The sequence below is a fragment of the Papio anubis genome, chromosome X, assembly GCF_008728515.1.
Source record: "Papio anubis isolate 15944 chromosome X, Panubis1.0, whole genome shotgun sequence".
Taxonomy (NCBI): Eukaryota; Metazoa; Chordata; class Mammalia; order Primates; family Cercopithecidae; genus Papio; species Papio anubis.
This window is the reverse complement of record NC_044996.1, coordinates 125992131-126013434: the sequence shown is the minus strand read 5'-3', so window position 1 is coordinate 126013434 and position 21304 is coordinate 125992131. Positions and strand designations below refer to the sequence as shown.

The following is a 21304-nucleotide window of genomic DNA, read 5'->3' as shown; positions in this document are numbered from 1 at the left end:
CAGCCTGGGTGAGAGAGCGATACTCTGTCTCAAAAAAAAAAAAAAAGATAAATTCCAAATGAGAAACCCAATTTGGGGCACATTTCCTAATGTTTCCCTTCCCCAAGACTTCCTGGGGAAATGATATGTAGTAAGCCTATACGAGTCTAAGAAAATGGTCACAGGAAATGTATCCAGATCTGCAGAGAGGTGACAATCATTTATTTTTGAAATAAAAGCCCTGACTCTGTTCTGCCCCACTGAGCCTAGGACTCACAGGCAACAGAACCCAAAGGGACTCACCTGCAGCCGAAGCCGGATTTTCTTCTCTTCATCCAACTCAGACAATAACTGTTTAATCTCTCGTCTGAAAAGCAAATGGCAATGAAATTAACCAAAATCCCAGACTTCCCTCATCAGAGATCAGAAACCTATTATCACTACAAAATCCATCTGATCCTTTTTCACAAAGAAACTGTGGACAAAACATCATTATTTTTTTTTGCATTGTTACTGCTTAAAATTTGTTTCAGGTAGAAAGGCTTGCCATTATTCTGGGGCCCCTAAAATATGTAGTCAGCAGCTGGTGGTTGTGGAAGTGACCTTTGAAATCCCTTAGTCCAAACTTCTCCCAAAAGGAGAAGATGGGGAAACTGAGGCTCAGCGTGGTGGCCTGACTTGCCCAATGACTAGATTTCACGTAACCTGTCAGAATATGACAGGTTCATATTCTGTCATCTTCCCCATAACCACTCCTTTATTACACAATCACTGGGCTTTAAATGTACTTATTATAATTTTTTTTTTTTTTTTGAGACAAGGTCTTGCTCTATTGTTCAGGCTGAAGTGCAGTGGCACGATCACAGCTCACTGCAGCCTCAACCTCCCAAACTCAAGCGATCCTCCCACCTCAGCCTCCTGAGTAGTTAGGACTACAAGCGCACACCACCGTGCCAGGCCAATTTTTAAAATTATTTTTGTAGAGATGGGGGTCTCACTATGTTGCCCAGGCTGGTCTTGAACTCCTGAGCTCTAGCAATCCTCCTGCCTTGGCCTCCCAAAGTGCTAGGATTACAGACATGAACCACTAAGCCTGGCTCTTCATTTTTATTGCAGATGTTTTTACCACTCCATATATATATTTCCTTTATTTTATTTATTTATTTATTTTTATTATTATTAATTTTTGAGATGGAGTCTCACTCTGTCGCCCAGGCTGGAGTTCAGTGGGGTGATCTTGGCTCACTGCAAGCTCCGCCTCCTGGGTTCAAGCGATTCTCCTGCCTCAGCTTACCAAGTATCTGTGATTACAGGCATGCATCACCATGCCTGGCTAATTTTTGTATTTTTAGTAGAGATGGGGTTTCACCATGTTGGCCAGGCTGGTCTCGAACCCCTGACCTCAGGTGATCTGCCCGCCTCAGCCTCCCAAAGTGCTAGGATTACAGGTGTGAGCCACCACGCCTGGCCTATTTCCTTTATTTTCAACAGGGTTTTTAATTGCTAAAAGGTTACTGGTATGTTTTCATGGATTCTCACAAAATCCTACACAGTAAGTCCCAAAAACTTGGGGGTAAAATAATTGGAGTAATGGTATGGCAATCATGTCTTAGAGAAACTGGCATGACTTAGGATCCATGGCCTAATGCCCTTTCTAACATTAAAAATAATGAAGTGTACAACACTAACCATCCCACAAAGTCAGGGCTCTATACTTAGGACACTGCAACCATCCAAACACTGGGCAGAGAGCTGTCCTCCATTTTAAGGTATCGAATACTCCATTTTACAGGCATATTTTCACAGACTGGATGGAAAATCAAGAAACAAAGATGGCTGACATACCACAGTAAAATAAGGTGGAAGTTATATTGCATTTTCTCACTTCAGATGAGCACCATGAGAGTCCCTATCTCTGGGGCAGTGTCCCAGCTCTGCTGTCAACATACTGGGTTTATATCACAACTGATGTGAACCAGTTGTGATTCATTACTGTATTTATTTAAGCACACATTATGCACCCATATCTCAGTGGGTACTACTTAGGGATTAGGAAGGAAGAAGGTGAGACTCCAGGCAAATGTTCCAACCCCAGGAGACTGGCAGGCAAAGCCTCAAGCAGTCCAGCTGTGGGCAGTTAACTGGGGAAAGAAAGTCACTAAGTCTTGAACTAGTGAAATGAAAATTAGTGTTAAGTCTATGAGGAGGAAGAAAGACAGGGGAATTGACAGAGAAAAGCCAGGGAAAAGCAGGGAGGTGAGAACCAGCTTATTTGGGGATAAGGAGAGCTGGCGTGGACTTGAGTTGAAGGCTAACAGGAAAGTGGCACGAAAGCTAACACGAGAGACTAGTAGGGACCCACTGACCCTGGGCACAAAGGCCAGACTGATGTAGGCAGCAAAAGGCAGGACTTGGAAGAGAGGCCACTGTGGGGTGTTGATTCAAGAGATTTTGGCCGGGGAAAGACAATTCCCACCAACCATTTGCAGGCTTCACAGTGGGGGAGAAACACGGTGTGGCAGCCCCGAAGCACAGGCCATTTCAGACGTTGCAGGCACCTCTCAGATGGTCCAAAGGGCTAAAGCCCTGAATTCAAGCCAGTCTGATACCATGATGGTCCTGTTCAGAAGGCAAGAACCAATGCTCTGGGGTGTCCTGGGGCCTCTGAGATGTCCTGTCTGGGCAAGGGAAACAGGTAACCTGGACATGGATGGGGCCTTTGGGTACCCAAATGAGTAACCTCCAGAGCCAGATAGGAGCTAGGGACTTTAAGGGGTTAGAGGTAGCCTGGCTGGCCCCAGGATTCCCTCTCAAGTAGCATCCTGCCAGTCCTGTATATTAATCTGATGGATCTCTTCCAGGCTGGGGTAAGTCCAAGAGGCTTCAATTCCATATGGCACCTCCCAGCCTGAGTGGAACAGAACCTGCTTAGAGCCACATTGCTCAAAGCGAATTCCATGGAACCCTCATCCTAGGATGCTCTAGAAAAAAAAGGTTCTATGATTAAACAGGTGTGGGACACCTTGCATATGCTATCCTCTCCATCCTCCCAATGCAAAGGGAAGGCTCTAAAGAGCCCTTCAGAAAAGAAATTAACTTTGCTTAACCCAGTTATTCCCGCAAAGTAACCATAAAACACATTAGGGCCCTCTAGCCACGTAGGAGGAGGCAGGTGACAGGGCTTCTGCTGGCCCCAGACTGGCAGAGGGCTTTGTCGCTGTAAGTCTCTGGCTGCATCTCCTGTCACCACCCCAGGCACCTCCAATCCAAGAAGACCAGCCGCCTGGGGATGCGCTGACCTCACCAGGCTGCCCCGTGTGACCAGGAATCTACATGATGTTCTTGCTGCTGCAGTAGTGTGCTCTTAGCAATCCTAAATCATTGTTCAAAATCCTACCCGGGAAATAACTCTTTGAGATGCCTCCCCTGATCCTCTCAAGAAACAGCCAACTGATCCCTAAAATCCTCGAACCTCAGTTTACTCAGAGCAGTGCCTCCCTACCTTTTTTTTTTTTTTTTTGAGATGGAGTCTCACTCTGTCACCCAGGCTGGAGTGCCGTGGCGCAATCTCGGCTCACTGCAACCTCCGCCTCCTGGGTTAAAGCAATTCTTCTGCCTCAGTCTCCCAAGTGGCTGGGATTACAGGCGCACGCCAGCATGCCCAACTAATTTTTTTGTATTTTTAGTAGAGATAGGGTTTTGCCATGTTGGCCAGGCTAGTCTCAAACTCCTGACCTCAGGTGATTCACCTGACTTGGCCTCCCAAAGTGCTGGGATTACAGGCATGAGCCACTGTGCCCATTCTCTACTTCTAATCCTCCTATGGGCTTTGTCATTGCAAACCACATCCTGGATGATATTGATGTATGATACTTATTTTGGTGTCCAGGTCTTTCTCCTCGTCTAAGTGCTCTTTGAGGATTAGAGATGTGGTGAGAGTGTGTGTGCAGCCATGCGTGGAGAAAGACCCACCCCGCCCCGCCCTGCCCACTGCAGTCTCATGGTGAGAACATCTTACTCAATGTAGAATCTTGGGCTTCAAGATTCCCTACATCTTCTTCATACATTACCGGTACCTCAATGCAGGCCAACTGCTTCATCTGGCAGCTAAGTGAAGAAACTGCCATTTTTCTGTTGCAAGAGGAAAAGCTAGCTGTTGAGCTTATTTAAGAAGTGGTTCATGTACATACTGTGTTTTATGGGGGATTTAAATGCTTTTCTTCTTAGCAGTCTGCTGAGAGCATCAGTCCCTGCAATGGACTCATCCCTCTATGCCCCGTGGCCAGCCTGTGCCCTTCCTGCACACAGTAAGTCCAGCAAAAACATGCAGCGTAATTTAAGTATAAATTGAGACTCTCGGGGTCTACACGCACTCTCACCACTGCTGCCACCATCACCGGGGAGACCAGGCCCGCTGTCCAAGGCAGGCTGGTATCCATGCTTTCAGAACTAGGTGCTGGCCTGGTGGAGAGCAACCTGGGTGACAGCCGCCAAGAGTCCCTGGACACTCACTTCTGCTGGTCCTTCATGGTCTCGATGATGCTCCTCAGCTCGCGGACCTGTGTCCTTAGCTCCTCCACGGCCGCCTGGCTGCTGGCCGCAGGCTCCATCTTTGGTTTTCCTTCCGTGCCGAACAGAGAAGGGGAGTTGGCTCTGTGTCCAGCTGTTCCCAAAGAGGATGACAGCGGGGAGGGCACTGCCGAGGACAGAGGGGCTGGCCCACCGCCACCTGCTGCCATGGTCCCCGGCTTGGGCAGCAGGGATGCTTTGTTGTCGGACACCTGTGACGAGGGAAGGCAGGGAGGGTTCAGGGCTGGGGATTTGTGTGTTGTGTCTTTGTCCTGGTTAGTCAAACTCTCTGTTAACACCACTGTCCCTGCCTCTCTCCACACACTCCATTCACTTGTTCCTTCATCCACAAGCCACCAAGGGCCTGCTTGGTACAGGCATTTCCCCCTTACTCACATGCCGCCTTCTATGTATTTTAAATGTGACCTTCTTTCTGGACAGAGAGTTTCTGACTGGTTCAATATACACATTGAGATGCCCAGCGACTTGCCAGGCACCACAAACTCTGAAGTGAACAAGACATTGAAGCATTCTCCTGGTCTCCAGGGAGCTCCGAACCCAGTGGGGCGCAGACAGACAGACAGACCAACGCACTGCGATGGGGGGATGACTGCACAGAGGGAGGTGAGCATACAGAGCCCCAGAAACACAGAGAAGGGGCCAGCCATCCAGATGGGCAGGCATCGCAAGCAGGTGCTGACAGTCTTGTCTTGGAGGAGGACCAAGAAGTAGCCAGAGGAAAGGAGAGGCACTTAGAGAAACAGGCTGCAGCGGGAGGGAACACGCCAGGCAAAGGTCTAGAGACCGCAGAGCAAAATGCATTGGTGGGAAGTACTGCTAGAGCATCAGAGGGGGCAAAAGAGGGCCTTGGGGGCAGAGCTAAGGCTGGGAGTATACGTATAAGCAGCTGGGCGAAAGGGTGAGAGGAGGGCACACCATGCTGAGGACCATGCTGGCTGCAGAAGGGCCTAAGGGTTGGCAGATCTGGAGCTGGAGAGAACTGCTGGGAGAGTCTTACACAACGTAAGCTAGAAGTGGTCAGGGTTTGACCCAGGCAGTGGTTAGGAGGATAGACACAAGACAACTTTGAGTGATGTGGTGAAGGCAGGCACAGCCGACATAGAGCGCCAGGCATTGTTCCCAGTGCTGGGGACAGGAGTGGGCCAGAAGGATGGAGTCCCTGCCCTCATAGAACAGATGCCTTGTGAGCAGGGAGATGTGGTCCTGGACAGGATGCAGAGGGTGGAGGAGGAAGGACAGATCAGGGACCACGGGTGCAGTGGACACACCAGGCATCAAGGTTGTACCTTTCATGGGAGAAACAGCAGGTTGAAGAGTCAGATAATGAATTCTGTTTTTGACACATTGGATTTTAGGAGCCCTTAGTGACTGGGAAAGAGGAGGAGGAGAGGGGATGAAGCAGAAGAGAGGCCTAGAGGAGAGTCTAGAAGGATCGAAGTGGTTGCATGCGTGGGTGAAGGGTGCTGAGAGGAAAACTGGGTGGAGTCCACTTGGTGGAGCCAAGGAGACAGAAACCTGCTCGTGGCAGATGAGCACCTGGATGGGAGGCGAAGGTGTGGCCTGCAAGTTTAGGACTCTCTTTCCAGAAACTTGTTTGAGGCAGGAAGACAGGAGAGAGGGAGCATGCTCATGCGGAAGCCTCAGGGAGAGGGGGGATCAGGGAAGGGTTCCGTTCACTTTCCAGGACTGGGAGACCCTAAGCTGCACAATACGCTGAGAGAAACAGCCAGCGAAGGCCAGGCTGAAGATGGAGGAGACTGGCGGGAGAGGCCTGACGGAGAAAGAGTGTCCTGAGGAGGCCAGGAGGGCCCAGGAAGAAGGACAGTCATGGGTGAGAGAGAAGAGGGGTGCCCAGTAGGCCCCTGGGGGAGAAGGCACCAACAAGGGAGCTGGGAGGCAGGTGGCAAGGAGGGAAAAGAGTGGGACAGGATGTTGGGAGGCGGGGAGGATAAGCAGCAGGGCAGAAGTAGAGGCTGGTGGTGAAGCTTGGCAACACGGCCGCGAGACTCCCTCCAGCAGCAGTACCCAGCAGGCCACCCCAGCACAGGAGCCAAAAGGGGCTTGGCTGGCATGGTGAGGAGGCAGAGTCTGGATTCAGGCTGTGCTAGAGGGAGAGACTGGGCAGAGAAAGCCAAAAGCAGATGGGCCATCATTCCCAGCCTCTCTGCTCGCCTTTTTTCTGCCAAGTTACCATTGAGGAAAAGCGCTCTCTCCTGCCAGGGATAGTGCTCCGCCAGCCCGTGCTTTATCATTAGTAGGAGTTAGAGTAAGAGGGAAGAGGAACTGACATTTCTGGAGCAATGATCACATGCCGGACGCCGGCTAGACAATTTGAACAACGATCGGTTGGCACAAGCATTTTACCAAGCAGAAAACGGAGGCTTAGAGAGGTGGCCGAGTAGTTCCCCAAGACTCATAGGTAACAACCGGCGGAAACGGGGGGTCAATTCCCTATCAACCAGATCCCTCAAGTCCAGCACTGCAACTGTGGCTACCTGAGTCTGAAGATTTGCGCACTCCTGTCCTCTCCTTTGCTTGTCACCTATTCCTGGGCTTATGCCTTTTCCTGTTTCCCATCCTGCATCCCTGCGGACCTCCCATACTCCTGGGACCCACCAATGCCTTTGCACTGACTGACTTCCAGACACTTCTTGAATCAAGGCTTCTCTTGGCATTTCCTACATGACTCGCTCTCCCGGCCCATTTCGGCTACTGAGCAATTTTAAAGCCCTCACAGAGTATAGGCCACCACCCTCCCTAGATCAAATTAGTTCAAGTGGAATTTCTAGAAGCAGTGAAGAGCACGACATGACAACTCCAGGGAAGTGAAATAGGCTAATGGGATAGAACTGTGCAAATCAGAACCGTGAAAACCCACTGTCCACCAGTAGATGTCACTGTAGAGACACCCCAGGGATGTCAGAATGAACCTATACCTATAGTCACCAGAAAAAACGGGTCTAAATCCAATTTCTGCAAATGGAATCCTTTTATAAAGAAAGAATGCTTCGGTTTTGTGAATAATTACAATTGATCTGTTGTATAGGATCACATTTTGCATACTGTATCAGATTTGTAAGAAAATCTATACATGTAAATTCTTAAATCTACGGAGAAGGAAAATTCCACGGTAAACTAATTTCTTTGTGCTAGTCCTGCTTCAAGTGACTACAGTTTTCTGCTTTTAGACAGAAAGAAGTTGCTAATATTCAGAGAAAATAATTCCAGTTGACTTGGTTTGCTTAGTGGGAGAAAATGGAATTTTAAAATCTTGGTTCATATTCATACGAAGAAGAGAATTTATACAAGATGCTCCTCAAAAGTTACATGCAGTAGCCAAGAGCTAAATGTCTTCCTTGTTTCTCATAAACTAATAACTTAAAGTATCTATACTATTCTCTGGGCATGGAATAAAATTAAAGTGTTTTTAGACTATAAATTTATCATAGAATGTGAATCCAAATCAATTTTCTCTAAGAGACCACATTAGTTATCTATATTTGTGATCTTCCAACTATAATTTGTGACCAGCTTTGAACATAAAAGACAAGATCTGTGGGCAGAGGGCACAGCATTTAATATATTTAATGTCTTCTCTCTAGACATCTCAAGGCTTTTTAAACTGTTCTGGTTGTGGTGATGGTGGTAGTGTGTGAAGGCATTTGTGAATGTGTGTGTGATGATATGAAGAGGAGATCAAACCACAAGAGAGAAACATGGGAAATAAACAACTGAACTTGTATCTCAGGGATTGTGCCTAGTTTTGGAGACTGCAACATGCCTCGAGGATTTTGATGAGTAGTAGAATCGCTGTCATTGAAGAATGACAAACACCTGCACTGTCTGTGTATCTTTGTTTGGTTTATAACCCATCATTAGCACATGCATGAAATGACAGGGACACCCTCGCCATGGCTAGTCACTCACTTGGGATATGGTAACAGTCTTGGAAGTTTTCTTTGACGCGTCCACTCCTCTGTGCGCAAGTGAAATGTGTTCCTCCTTATCCTCTTCGGGACTTGGGGAGTCGAAGATATCAGGGCTTGAAAGGGATGACTGATAAAGCCAAAAGAAAATGCTTTTGTCAGAATTACACCTTAGCTGACACCGCTTTCGTGAATATAATGCTATGTGCTTTCCAAAGCCCTCGACACTGCTATTTTGTCTTCTCACGATAACCCTGTGAGGCAAAAAAGTGTGCTGTTATCCACGCGCTCAAGTCACAGAGCTGATTAGTGGCAGAACTGCGACTAAGAAGCAAGGTTTCCTAAACCAGGGATCTTGCCACTGATGTCCATCAATCACTTCAGCCTTGCAAGCATCCATCGTCCATCCTTTCCTGCTCCTTCCTCTAAACATTTGCTACCATGTGCCAAGCACTGAGCTTGTACTGCAGACTTAGTGACATGCCACACAGAATGCCTGCCCTCACAGGGCTGACAGTCCACCAGGGAAGAACCCCACACAGGTCAACAAGAGGCTGCTCTAATCTGCCTCTCCTCCATTCCCTCCTCTTCCTTTTCTTTGACCTTTTCCAGGATTGCTAAATCTGCTGCATACGGAAGTGCCCTAAAGGATGTGTCTGAGAGAAAACCATTTCCAGGGATAAGGGCTCACCAGGCTGTGGTCCAGTGACCGGTGTTTCCTCAGCTTGAGAGCACAGCCCTGCTCGCTAGTGCAACAAGCTCATATCTCCTTTGGTACCTGCTGCTAAATCTCTGCGCTCATTATTGCTGACAGTCAACATTCATTTTGGAGTCTGTATTGCTACAGTATATTTACAGAATGGCAGCATCTTTTGGTAAAATATAGGACGACACCCCTGTTCTTTCTGCCTCACTGTGAAGATCACTGTAAAGATAAAAAAGCCAGATGAGGCCAGGCGTGGTGGCTCATGACTGTAATCCCAACACTTTGGGAGGCTGAGGTGGGAGGATCTCTTGAGCCCAGGAATTTGGGACCAGCCTGGGCAACATGGCAAAACTCCATCTCTACGAAAAATACAAAAATTAGCCAGGCACGGTGGTGTGCACCTGGAGTCCCAGCTACTCGGGAGGCTGAGGTGGAAGGATCACTTGAGCCCCAGAGGTCGAGGCTGCAGTGAGCCATTGACACTGCACTATTGCACTCCAGCCTGGACAAAAGAGCAAGACCCTGTCTGAAAAAAAAAAAAATTCTGGACCAATTCACTGGAATTCACTTGGTCATAGATGATCACTGGGCTAGAATTTCCCTATTTTAGAACAAAGCAAATTAAAATAAGAGTTCCTATAGCAAGGAATCCTTTAGAATGAAGAATCTTCCAGAGATCTCTTTGGACAAGCTCATCTTCAGCTTCATCTCTATGCTTTCTACCCTGGTGGTAGAAAAACAGTCCCATTTAAAGTCACCACTTGGCATCAGTATAGAAAAATTACACCCAAAAATATTGTATGTTTTCTTCTGTTTACTTAAGGCAGAAATCTAATGCATTTTAGGGAATTTTTAAGCAAAGTTTTCAATTTAACAGGTTTTATTTGTTAATCTTCATTTAATCTGAAAATCCAATTACCTAGAATAACGTTTCCCCCACCACCAAGCCTTCTTATTAATCTAGGCTTAACTGCTTAGCCACCATACCATGCCTGGATCCTTTCATTTTGAGATTTTATTCAAAAAGCCAGTTCCCTTCAATACAACCTAGGGTTCATGAGCTGCCAATCAAAGCTTGCTCTTTGAATCCTATAAGCATAAAGAGCTTCAGCTAGGGTCAGAGGCCCCAGGCTGGGGAATCATGACTGGTATATTTCCTCCATCATTCCCCCCAGTGGCCTCTGAGGAATATGCCCATATCCACTAAGCCTCCACTTGCCTATGAAAAATCCACAGGTGCTAACTGGAAGAAGACTAAATAGGAATTCAAAGTACACATCCAAGTGGGGATGAATAGGAATGAGGGGAAGAGAATACGATATTTATACTTTAAAGCACAAATATATCCTTTTGTTCTAAGTCTGCAAATGAAATCACTTCATATAAAATGTCAAACTTCGAGTCACTGTGTCATAAGCTTCTTGCAGACAGTGACCATGTGCTTTTCATTCCAGTTGTATCTTTGGTACCTGGCACAGTGCCGAGCCCATAGGGGATAGATTTCTATAAAGATTTATTGAATGAATGAACAACTGTGTAGTCTGAAGGCAGTGAAGATGATATGTCCTTACCACATCCCCCAAATACATACGAACTCTCAGGCATGGGATGTATGGACCAAAGATGAGACAAGAGATGGTAATTTAAACCTGTCTGTAATTCTGGAAGTCACAAGGCTCTCTGGACCTTGAAAAGTTGGGACGGATTTGGAAGGAAGACAAAAATGATGAAGGATTTATAGAGAAGATGGAGGAGGTAGGATTGAAAAACAAAATATAGAGATACTAAGAAGCAACTAAACAGGTCGTGGGTATAAGAGGGGTGTTGGGGTGGGGTGTGAAAAGGTGAGAGGGAGAGGGGAAAGAAGGTGGTGTTGACAGAGAAGTCTGTATAACAGTAAAAAAAGTCAGCTACTTTTAAAAGTCTTTCACCCAAAAATGTGTCAGTGCAAAGTTAGGTTTGTTTCATACTAAGAGGAAAAATAGGATGACTCAAACCATACTTCCAGACTTTAGACATGAGAGAAGAGGTTCCAAGGAAGTGACATTCTTTTTCTTCTAAATGATGACACCTTAGGTGGGATCAGTGATGACATGAAAATAGGATGTGTCCTGGGAAACCTGCAAAAGGTTAATTCCTTGGTTTATCTGGGTAGAGGTATAAGGACTTAGACTCACTGGAACAAGGCAATGTGCTACACAGAAATAAACAGATACAGAGAGAGAGAGAGAAAGAGAGAGAGAGAGAGAGAGAGATCTTATACACAGACACAACTTGTGGAAGGTGAGCTTGGAGGGGACGGAACAACCTGTGGCAAAAGCAAAGCATACATTTCCCTTTGACCCACTTCCAGAAAATTTTTACCCAAGTCAATAATTTTAGAACAGCATCAAGATTTTTCTGCAGTGACATTCATTTGAGTGTTGTTTATAATGAGGAACTGGAAAAAACATAAATGCCCAATAATGGTATATTGGCTAAACACTCACATACTCATAGGTTAGAAAAATGGGCAGCCATGAAATGTGATGTCAGGGAAGAATGTGTCATGACTGGGGAGAAAGGAACACAACAGAAGAGGAGAAAAGCAAGTTTCAAAATGATGCATATTACATAATCCTATTTGTGAAGAAATAATTTTATAGATATAGATACAATTTTTTTTTTTTTTAAAAAAGCTAAGGCTGTATAGCAAAAAGTTAACAGTTCTTTGCACTGGGGAGCAGGATTACAGGTAACTTTCTTCTTCATGCATTTTTTAGTTCAAATTTGGTACAATAAGTGTGTACTAGGTTCGCAATAAAAAGTCATTCAAAACGACCCAAACAAAAATCTTCTATGGGTTATCCTGAGTGTTCCAATCGGTCTCTCCTTCATCATCAGGTGCCTCATATGTTTGAAAACAATCTCCTGAAGGTCTGCGTGGTATTCTGTGGAGGGGTACAGGCAACGGGGATTTGAGAGAAAGGTTCGGCTGCTGCCTGATGCTATATAGGAGTAGATCTTTATTTAGTAAAGTTTTGTTTTGTTTACAGACCAAACCAGCCTCATTCTCCTTTCCCCACCATAAAACATGATTTTTTTTCTTACCCTTTTCATTTCAGGTTCAAATAAGAATCAGTCTGGAAGGAAAGAAAAGGAAGGTGGGAATAGGGAGCGCCTACCTTGCTGGCAGAAACACAAAGAACAAATAGAAAGAAATGCTGCTTGACTCAAGAAGACTCTGAAATCACTTTTGGTTGGCAGTGTATCTCATGGCCTCCCTCTCCTGGGGTGTCCTCAAATCGGCTGCTTGCAGAAGAGTCCTTAGCTAGAGTCTCTAATCTGTCCTGCTTTTCAGCTGTAGAGAAGTAAGGGGACATATAGTATGAGGAGACACTTACAGATGTGAGGGACTGGGACGGAGGCCGCCTCCCCGTAGCTTTTGGTCTGCTTGTGGTCGGATGACTGAGTTTCTCAGTAGATGACACCACGGAGTCAAAACCTTCTAAGTCTAAAACAAAAGTAAAACAGAGTTTTAAGAGCCAAAATAGGAGCAAAGGCTCTTATGATATGTCATAAGCACCTCTTTTTCTCAATAATAATCATTTCTGTATGGATTACACTTCATCTTTTATAAAGGCTGTTTATATCCTTTGGTCATTCAATAAACAGGATTCAAACTGAATGGGATAATCATTTCCTTCTTAGTTTAACAAGCTATTGCATGGAAGAGAGAGAAACAGGATTTTTCTTTTTCTCTTCTACAGCTATATCCATAAATCTTTAAAAAGCTACAGAAAGAGGATTAGAGGAAGAATCCTCTTTTTTTCCACAAATCCAAGTCCATTTTAGTAGACAGAACACTCTGGCAGTCTCGACACAAAAGGCAGTTATTACAAGGTACAACAGCCACAGGCAAGTGGATGCCAGTCATTGATTCCAAAGACAAGAAGAGATGGCAGTCCTGCTCCTCTGCACTTGTGACTGGTCTAGAGGCAGCTATGTAGTCCAATTTGAGTTACTGAGCAATACAGGGCAGTATACTGAGAGCCTGTGGGAAACAGATTTTTCTCTCTGTCCAGAGAGAGGCAAGTGAGAAGGCCTTTTGTGTTGCTGTTCCTCTTCTTTCCTGCCTGGGATGCTACTGTAAGGATGGGATGTCTGGAGCTGTGGCAGCCATCTTGTGACCATGTGGCTATCTAGTCACAGGACGGCGAGGCAGAAAAATGGAAAATGTTAACTGACAACCCCGATGGGTTGCACCCCTGGGATGATCTAGTGCCCAGACTTCTTGCCATGTGAAATTAACAAACCCCTGTTATTTCAGCCAGTTTTAATAAGATATTCTTTATTTGCAGCTAAAAACATCCTAACTGCCATAACTGCAGCTATACTGGTCCAGGACAGAGAAGTTAAAAAAGATTATGTGCATTTCCCCTCACTTTATTTTGGGGAGAATTCTTTTGCTGATGGTTATAATAAGTGGTCTGGCTGTGTGACAGCTTTATTCTATTAATGAACAGGCAGGTGTTATCTGCAAACTATTTTCTTTAGTACAATATGCAAAATCAAGCACTGGTCAGGAGAAGCCATTAAATTACACCTGAGATTATATTAAGTGACATTATCCTAGCACCTGATGAATGAATAATTACTCAATTAACTCCTCTTATCAGGGCAAGGCAGGTATAACAAAAGGTTAGCCATCTGCAGAGATGGCACAAAGAAAAACATCAGTGGTGCTCTGAAGCCAAGAGGGAGCCCATCAGCACCCAGTACCTGAGTGAGGCTCATAAAGACACCCACCTCTCTAGCTGGCTCAGCAGGGTGCCAGGGGAGGGCAAAGAATCCCCCTGCTAGAATGTGCTTCTCCAGTGCTGTCTCACTGGGCTGACCCCTCTAAGGGGCCTTCCTTTAAGAGAACCTTATTATTATTTTTTCTTTCTTTCTTTTCTTTCCCTCCCTCCCTCTTTTTTTTTTTTTTTTTTTTGTTTGAGACAGGGTCTTGCTCTGTCTCCCAGGCTGGAGTGCAGTGGCACGATCTCAGCTCACTGCAGCCTCAACCTCCTGGACTCAAGTGACTCTTCCATCTCGGCCTCCCTACAGGCATGCAACACCACACCTGGCTAATTTTTGTAGTTTTTGTAGAAATGGGGTTTCGACATGTTGCCCAGGCTGGAGAAACTTATTTTCTTAAAAGGTTCTCCTCCAGACTCTACCCTGGGACTCTCCTCTAGTAAGTCCACGTTGTCTAAAATGAAAACTCCCCATTACACACTTGGATGGATGCAAAAAGCCACCATCTGACATGAACCTCCCCAATTCATCTTTTCAAATCACTTTTCCCCTGATGACAAATGTAATACATGATCAGTGTATAATTTTTAAAAAACAAAACATGAAATTGTAACAACAAAAAAAGTCAACTACAATCTTACCACATCGAGACAAGCACTGTTAGTATTTTCATATATTTTCCTCCAGGCTTTTTTTCCTATAAATAGATAGTATAGCTCATACTATATGTAATACTGCATTCTGCTTATTTCACTTAACCTAATATGCCATGTCTCTAAAAATTCTTTGTAAATATTTTAATTGTTGTTGCACTGCAATTAATCAATCCCATTTGTTGGATAGCTAGTTTCCAAATCATTTCCCCCTCCTAAATTTTACTGTTATGGAAGAACACCACACAAATACCCTTGCATGTACTCTACATACAGTGAGTTTAGCAGCTTATCCATGCAGATCTCCAACTGTTCTGGTAGAAGGAAATAAGGCCCAGGACAGTGAAATTTGTTGGGGGTCAGAGGGGCTGGTTGGGGAGGACAGAGGCATAACGAGGGGCAGAGGAAGGCTTGGGGAGAGGAGAGAGGACGAAAAACCAAGGAGCAGATGCTGACTGACAGCCAGGGAAGGAGATGGAAGAGAGGGTCGTTAAAGGTTCCAGCAAACAGGCAGCTGCCAAGGGCCTTGGCTGGGAGCTATCAGGGGCAGAGTTGGACAAACCTATATCATGGCTCTGTCCAGGAAACTAAAACAAGCTCAGGAGCAAAAGCTGAGCAGGATGAAGTGATTAAAGAACAACAAAAGGCTAATTAACTCTGCTTCTCCACCTCAGATGCATGGAGGAATCACCTGCACAATTTAAAAAAACAAAACACCACTGCATCCTAGGGATTGACTCACCCCATCTGGGGTGCATCCTGGGCACAAGCAGGTGTCAGTCTCCCCAGGGGATGTGAACATGCAGCAAACGCTGAGAAGCACTGCCCTAGAGGAGGCCGGGGGCTGAGGGGAGGGAAGGGAGTGAGGATTTGGCCAAGCGGAGGAGTGGAGAGGCCACCAAGTGACTGACAGGGTGTTCCAGGGCCCAGTGAATAGAGCCTGCCTGGGCTCTCTAACAGTGGGCCTCCCATGCTGGGCTGAGGAGCGCTGGCCCGCTTTGGAAGGCCACAGAGGTGCTGGAGCACTCGACGAAAATGGTGGCCAAAGGCTCGGATGATTGGTGGCAGGTCAGACACACTGCAGCTGGAGCCAGGAAGAGGCCCGAGATGTGACCCAGCATAACAGTGGGGTGGGAGAGGAATGTAGGGAGCCAGGGGAGGGGATGGGACAGCTTTGGGCCTCTCTTAGGATGGACTTGGTAAGTCCACTTGTGTGCAGGGGTGGACAAGTTCACACCAGGAAACTTCTGCCAGGACTCCTGGGAGGAGTCCATCTTTGCCAACCCCCGACCTTCCTGGGCTCACTAAATTAAGTCCACCTGGCAGTTTAGGATTTCAGAATGTGTGAGGTGGCAGTCTGTAATGAATTATACTTTTAAAACAACCCAGAAGTGTGATGTTTGTCTCCTGCACTTAGGCTGTAAGCCCCAGGAGGGCAGGAACTCATCCTTGCGTTCTCAAAGTCTAGAATGTCCCTAGGGAAAATATGCTGGTTCCTCTGTCAATAAAGGAATAAGCAAATGAATGAACTATCTCAAGAAAAAAACTAGGAATGTAGCTTATAGAAATGGCTCCTAGCAGGATGTGAGCAGCTTCAAGGCTGAAGAAGCATTCTTTGCTATGGATGCAGAGAGGGCGGATTGGCCCATTCTGTTTTACTGGTTGAAGTTTGCACTAAGAAGACCTATGCACAGTGAAGCCTGGCCACGCTTAGCAAGTGTCTCCAGGACAGATGGCAGAGAAGACTGCTCTATTTCTGTCACTCATGAGTAAGAGGAAGGTCCAAGTCCCTCAGGGGAAGCCACTCTTAACCCCTTAATGCATTTTTTTTTTTTTTTTTTTTTTTTGAGAGACAGAGTCTTGCTCTGTCCCTCAGTCTGCAGTGCAGTGGTACAATTGCAGCTCACTGCAACCTCTGCCTCCCGGGTTCAAGCAATTTTCCTGCCTCAGCCTCCCAAGTAGCTGGGATTACAGGTGTGCGCCACCATGCCTGGCTAATTTTTGTATTATTAGTAGAGATGGGGTTTCACCATGTTGGCCAGGCTAGTGTCGAACTCCTGACCTCAGGTGATCCACCCACCTTGGCCTCCCAAAGTGCTGGGATTACAGGCATGAGCCACCACACCCAGCTTAATGCACATTTCTGCTAAGTTTAACTTTCTATAGTTTTAGTTTGGAAAGAGCACTTTTTGGAAACAGCTACCAAACCAAACTGCCATACAGAAAAAAAAGGTACCAAATATGAGATTGCTTGCTGAAAAGGGAACCTCAGGTTACCCTGGCATGTTTCATAGATCATGAACTGTAATGCAGTTCTGCTTTCTGACAGTAAAGGGGAGAAACTCTCCAATACTGTCACATCACTTTTCAGAGGCACAGAGCACATGCTTCATGACTGTGGCCATGGTAGCTGCGATTAAGGCAGAATTTCCATGACTAACCCATCGTGGTGTGGAGAAAATGTCCCAATTTTCATGGCGGTTTTGAAATGAATCAAGCTGAAACTTGATATGAGCTTTCTCAGCCTGGCTAGGAATTTTTCCTCTTAAGAGAAAAAGGTTTTAATGCCCATAAGTCAGTCCAAAACTATTGAACTGGCAAATGCTGGGGTATTTTTAAGAGGTTAGTTTCCTAAGGACAAGAGGCCCTTTGCTTTTGTGATACTTGGACAACAAACTCTATGCAGACATATGGGGATAATTCATGTTGGGCACGATGGAGTTGGCTTGGAAAGGGCCTTTGACTCTTCATGGCACATGAAGTTGCTCATTTTCCATGAACTTCAGTCACACCCTATTTGGTTCAATTAGAAAATGTAGCCTCTTTTTCCATGGATAGGAGCAATGGTACCAGTGACCACAGGTGACGTAAAGCACATCCACTGAAAGCACAGAGGAGAAACAGTCAAAAGGCTACGTCAGGCTAGCTGTCACCAGCAGAGTTCTTTGGGAGCTCCTAAATCATTCTCTGCATTCATTATAGCATGTTGCTGTGCACTTTAAACGGAGCTTTAGGATATAAATTTGCTTACAGCTAAAACCTGGCAACATCGCTACCTCCCAATATCTCTGGAAGCCATCCCTTCTCCTCCACACCCTGTCTCAGATTATTAAGGCCACTGAATTTCTTGCCTGGAACCACTGTTAATAGATTTTTCACTTCAAGCCCCTTACCACTCACATGCTGCCACCAGAGAGGTGTACAGTCCTGATCTGAGTATGCCCCTTCAGGGCTTCCTCTCCCGACTAATTTCCTTCGGTGCCACAACTGAGGCCTCTTCCAAGAAGCCAGACTGCACCCTAAGACCTGGGTTCGGTGCATCCCTACTCACCCATCACCCTGATCTCGGCATTTAGTGCCCTGTACTGACATTTCTTATTGACTTCTCTGCCTCTCCCACCAGCCAGGGAAGAAGCTGTGGCTTTTCTCTCTGTTTCCCTGGACTTAAGACCACTTATGGCTTGCAGTGAGTGTTCAAAAAATGATTATGAAACACATTAACAAACAACCTTTCTAGGCTTCAGATTTTCCAGCAGAAAAAAAAAAAAATGAGAGAATTATCTGAGCCATCAGCTTCATAAGGTTATTCTTTCGTAAATGAGAGACCATGTGAAAACCCTTTCAAATCATGCAGATAGAATTCTGTTTTCATGCACCATTAACGGAGCTGTGGGATTTGGAAACAAGGATCTAAGAGCAAGGCTAGAAATTCCCCCTTCCCTACCTTTTTTTTTCCCCAAGGTCTAAGATGAGAAAACTTTAAGCCCACAGGGCCGCAGGTACTTTCTCTGCATTGCAGAAACACCATGAGGTAGTCTGAATGGGAGGAGGAAGTCTCGCTCCATGTCTCAGTCATTTGACTAGTGTGGAAAATCTGTGCAGACTATCAAGATGGGCCCAGTATTGTGGGGGGGTCAAATGAACACCTGTGTTAGCTGAATCACTAGCTGAAATGATTAGCAATGATTAGATTCTTCAGGAAAATAAGCCCTCCAAAATGTGTAAGGATATAGGAGATCAGCTGTTGTGTTTCATTTGTAATCCAGGTGTGAAGTTTGTAGGACACAAGCTGCTGAGAGTAAATAAGTTTTCGAGGGTTTTTTTTTTTTTTTTTTTTTTTTTAAGAGACAGGGTCTCGCTCTGTCACCCAGGTTGGAGTGCACGCAGTGGTGTGATCATAGCTCATGGTATTATAGCTTCAAACTCCTGGGCTCAAGCAACCCTCCTGCCTCAGCCTCCCAGGTAGTTATAGCTACCATACCCAGCTATTTTTTGTTTTGTCTTATTTTTTGGTAGAGATGGGATCTTGCTATATTGCCCAGGCTGATCTCATACTCCTGGCCTCAAGCAATCCTCCTGCCTCAGCCTCCCAAAGCACTAGGATTACAGACATGAGCCACCATGCCTGGCCATAAATAAGTTTTGAGCTACTGTTTTGAACTCCATGTGCCAGCCATGCCACTACTAGATGCTTCACATGCACACACCCTCATTTCATCTGCACAAAACCCCATGATGTGTGGGCATTACTATAATCCACAAAGAAAGAGACAGAGGGCCAGAGGTTAGAAAACATGCCCAAGGTCACTACCAACAAGTAACAGGGCCCACACACAGATTCACATCCAAGGGATTCTCTCCACTACAGAACATTGCTTGTTTTTTTTCTATTTTATTCAAATGTGTTTTCAAATGAGCAGGAAAAGGGGCTGGCTTCTTCCAGGCACTCTGTGGCAAGAAATGTAATGTGCTAGGCAAGTTCAGAGAATGTTTGGCAATTTGGTACAAGCAGATTCTACATCAAAACATGTAGCTCAAGAATAAGAGAGGGAGATACAGTGTTTATTTGCTCATTAATTCAATCAAACATTTCTTAAGTATTTACTCTGTGCCAAGCATAGGGATAGTTTTGAGAATGAACGTACTATCATCCTGTATCATCACTGTCCAGTAGAACTTGCTGTGATGACTGAAGTCTTCTATAATCTATATACTATTCAAATGGTAGCCACTAGCCCCACGTGGTTACAGAGTGCATGGATTATGGGTAAGTATAGCTATTTAATTAAATTTAAATAGTCACACGTGGCTAGTGGCAATGAAGATTGTGTATTATGATCCTGTATCTTGGAATTTCCCCTCACTTATGCTCAGCCCATTCATTCAGTGGCTATTTTTCTGGGCATACACTATGAGCTAGGCAAAGGGGGATACAGGGGTGGAAAACAGCCACATTCCCTGCCCACATGGAGCTAAGAACCCACTGAGGGAGACAGGCTTTTGTATGTATGATTACAAATTCTCCTAGTTTCTATGAAAGAATGATAAAAGGTGAAATTAGCAATGATAGCATGGGGACCTAATTTAGATCAGGGAAAGGGGGGACATGGCTTACTGCAGTCTTGCTTCGAGGAGAGGTAGTAGTGATTCACTCGGATTGTTGACAAGCAATGCTAAGTGGGGAAAAGTAGCTCTCCACATTTGCATTCCTTTAAAAATTGCTCACTACAGGCCCAAATTTGCTATGCAAAGTGATCTGGTAAATAATGTAATTATCTATTGGAAACAGTAGTTACACTATTATCCACAGGAACATAAATCGGCACTACCTTTCTGTATGCTATTTGGCAATACCTACTACAAAATGTAAATGTGTACACCTTCAGATATATCAATGTCACTTCTATAAATTAATCCATAGAAATGTTTGTGTAAGTATAAAATGATATATTTATGAAGCCAGTGTACTTGCTAAAATAATTTTGGAAACCCTTGTATACACTCCTCACACATATCAAGTTGAAATCTAAACTTTTATGTAAGTTTTACTCACAAAGGATGTAATTTCTGTTATATTCTAAATATTGAGATTTAAAAATATAACTTACATAGATTTCTTAAATATATCCAATATATATTTGAATACTGCAGTAATTTAACCACCACCATCATCCATTTAAAAATATCATAAGATTTTAACAATTGGAATTTTTTTTTTTTTTTTTTTTTTTTTTTTTGAGACGGAGTCTCGCTCTGTCGCCCAGGTTGGAGTGCAGTGATGGGATCTCAGCTCACTGCAAGCTCCGCCTCCCAGGTTCACGCCATTCTCCTGCCTCAGCCTCCCGAGTAGCTGGGACTACAGGCGCCAGCTACCTCGCCCGGCTAGCTTTTTGTATTTTTTAGTAGAGACAGGGTTTCACCGTGTAGGCCAGGATGGTCTTGATCTCCTGACCTCGTGATCGGCCCGTCTCTGCCTCCCAAAGTGCTGGGATTACAGGCTTGAGCCACCGCGCCCGGCCAACAGTTGGAAATTTTACATCATTCCTTTTCCTCCTTAAATTCATATTTCCAACCCCTACTGCTGAATTTTATCCTAATCTATTTTCAAGTCTGTTGTTAACTATTTTATCATCTTTCCATTGTAAAAACATGTATAGAAATTAAAGTTTGAGATTTTTTCTTTCCTGAAATTGTAAGACTCTAAGTGTAAAAATTATTTTTCTTCTGGACTGAGTCCTCATTACATTATTATTAGTATACAAATGATCAGAACATAAATATATACACATACCACACATTTTGATAAATAATTTTTAAGCATGACAAAACAGAATGTTATTGGGCTTTTCCCCCAAACACTTCATGTGTGTATGATTATTACTTAATACAAG

General features: G+C 45.0%; 1 protein-coding gene across 13 annotated transcripts in view; it reads right to left on the bottom strand.

Annotated features, from left to right (window-relative positions):
- Positions 1-21304, bottom strand: part of SH3KBP1 (SH3 domain containing kinase binding protein 1) — a 355843-nt gene that overhangs the window by 3452 nt on the left and 331087 nt on the right. For 9 of the 13 annotated variants that reach the window (XM_017953930.3, XM_021933128.2, XM_031660479.1 and 6 more), the window contains 4 exons: positions 12585-12694; positions 8497-8625; positions 4492-4760; positions 283-346 (listed from right to left, as the gene is read on the bottom strand). In XM_017953930.3, coding sequence (XP_017809419.2) covers positions 283-346; positions 4492-4760; positions 8497-8625; positions 12585-12694 — 572 coding nt within the window. The remainder of the gene's footprint in view (positions 1-282; positions 347-4491; positions 4761-8496; positions 8626-12584; positions 12695-21304) is intronic. The other 4 variants (XM_021933130.2, XM_031660480.1, XM_031660481.1 and 1 more) reach the window with 1 other exon arrangement.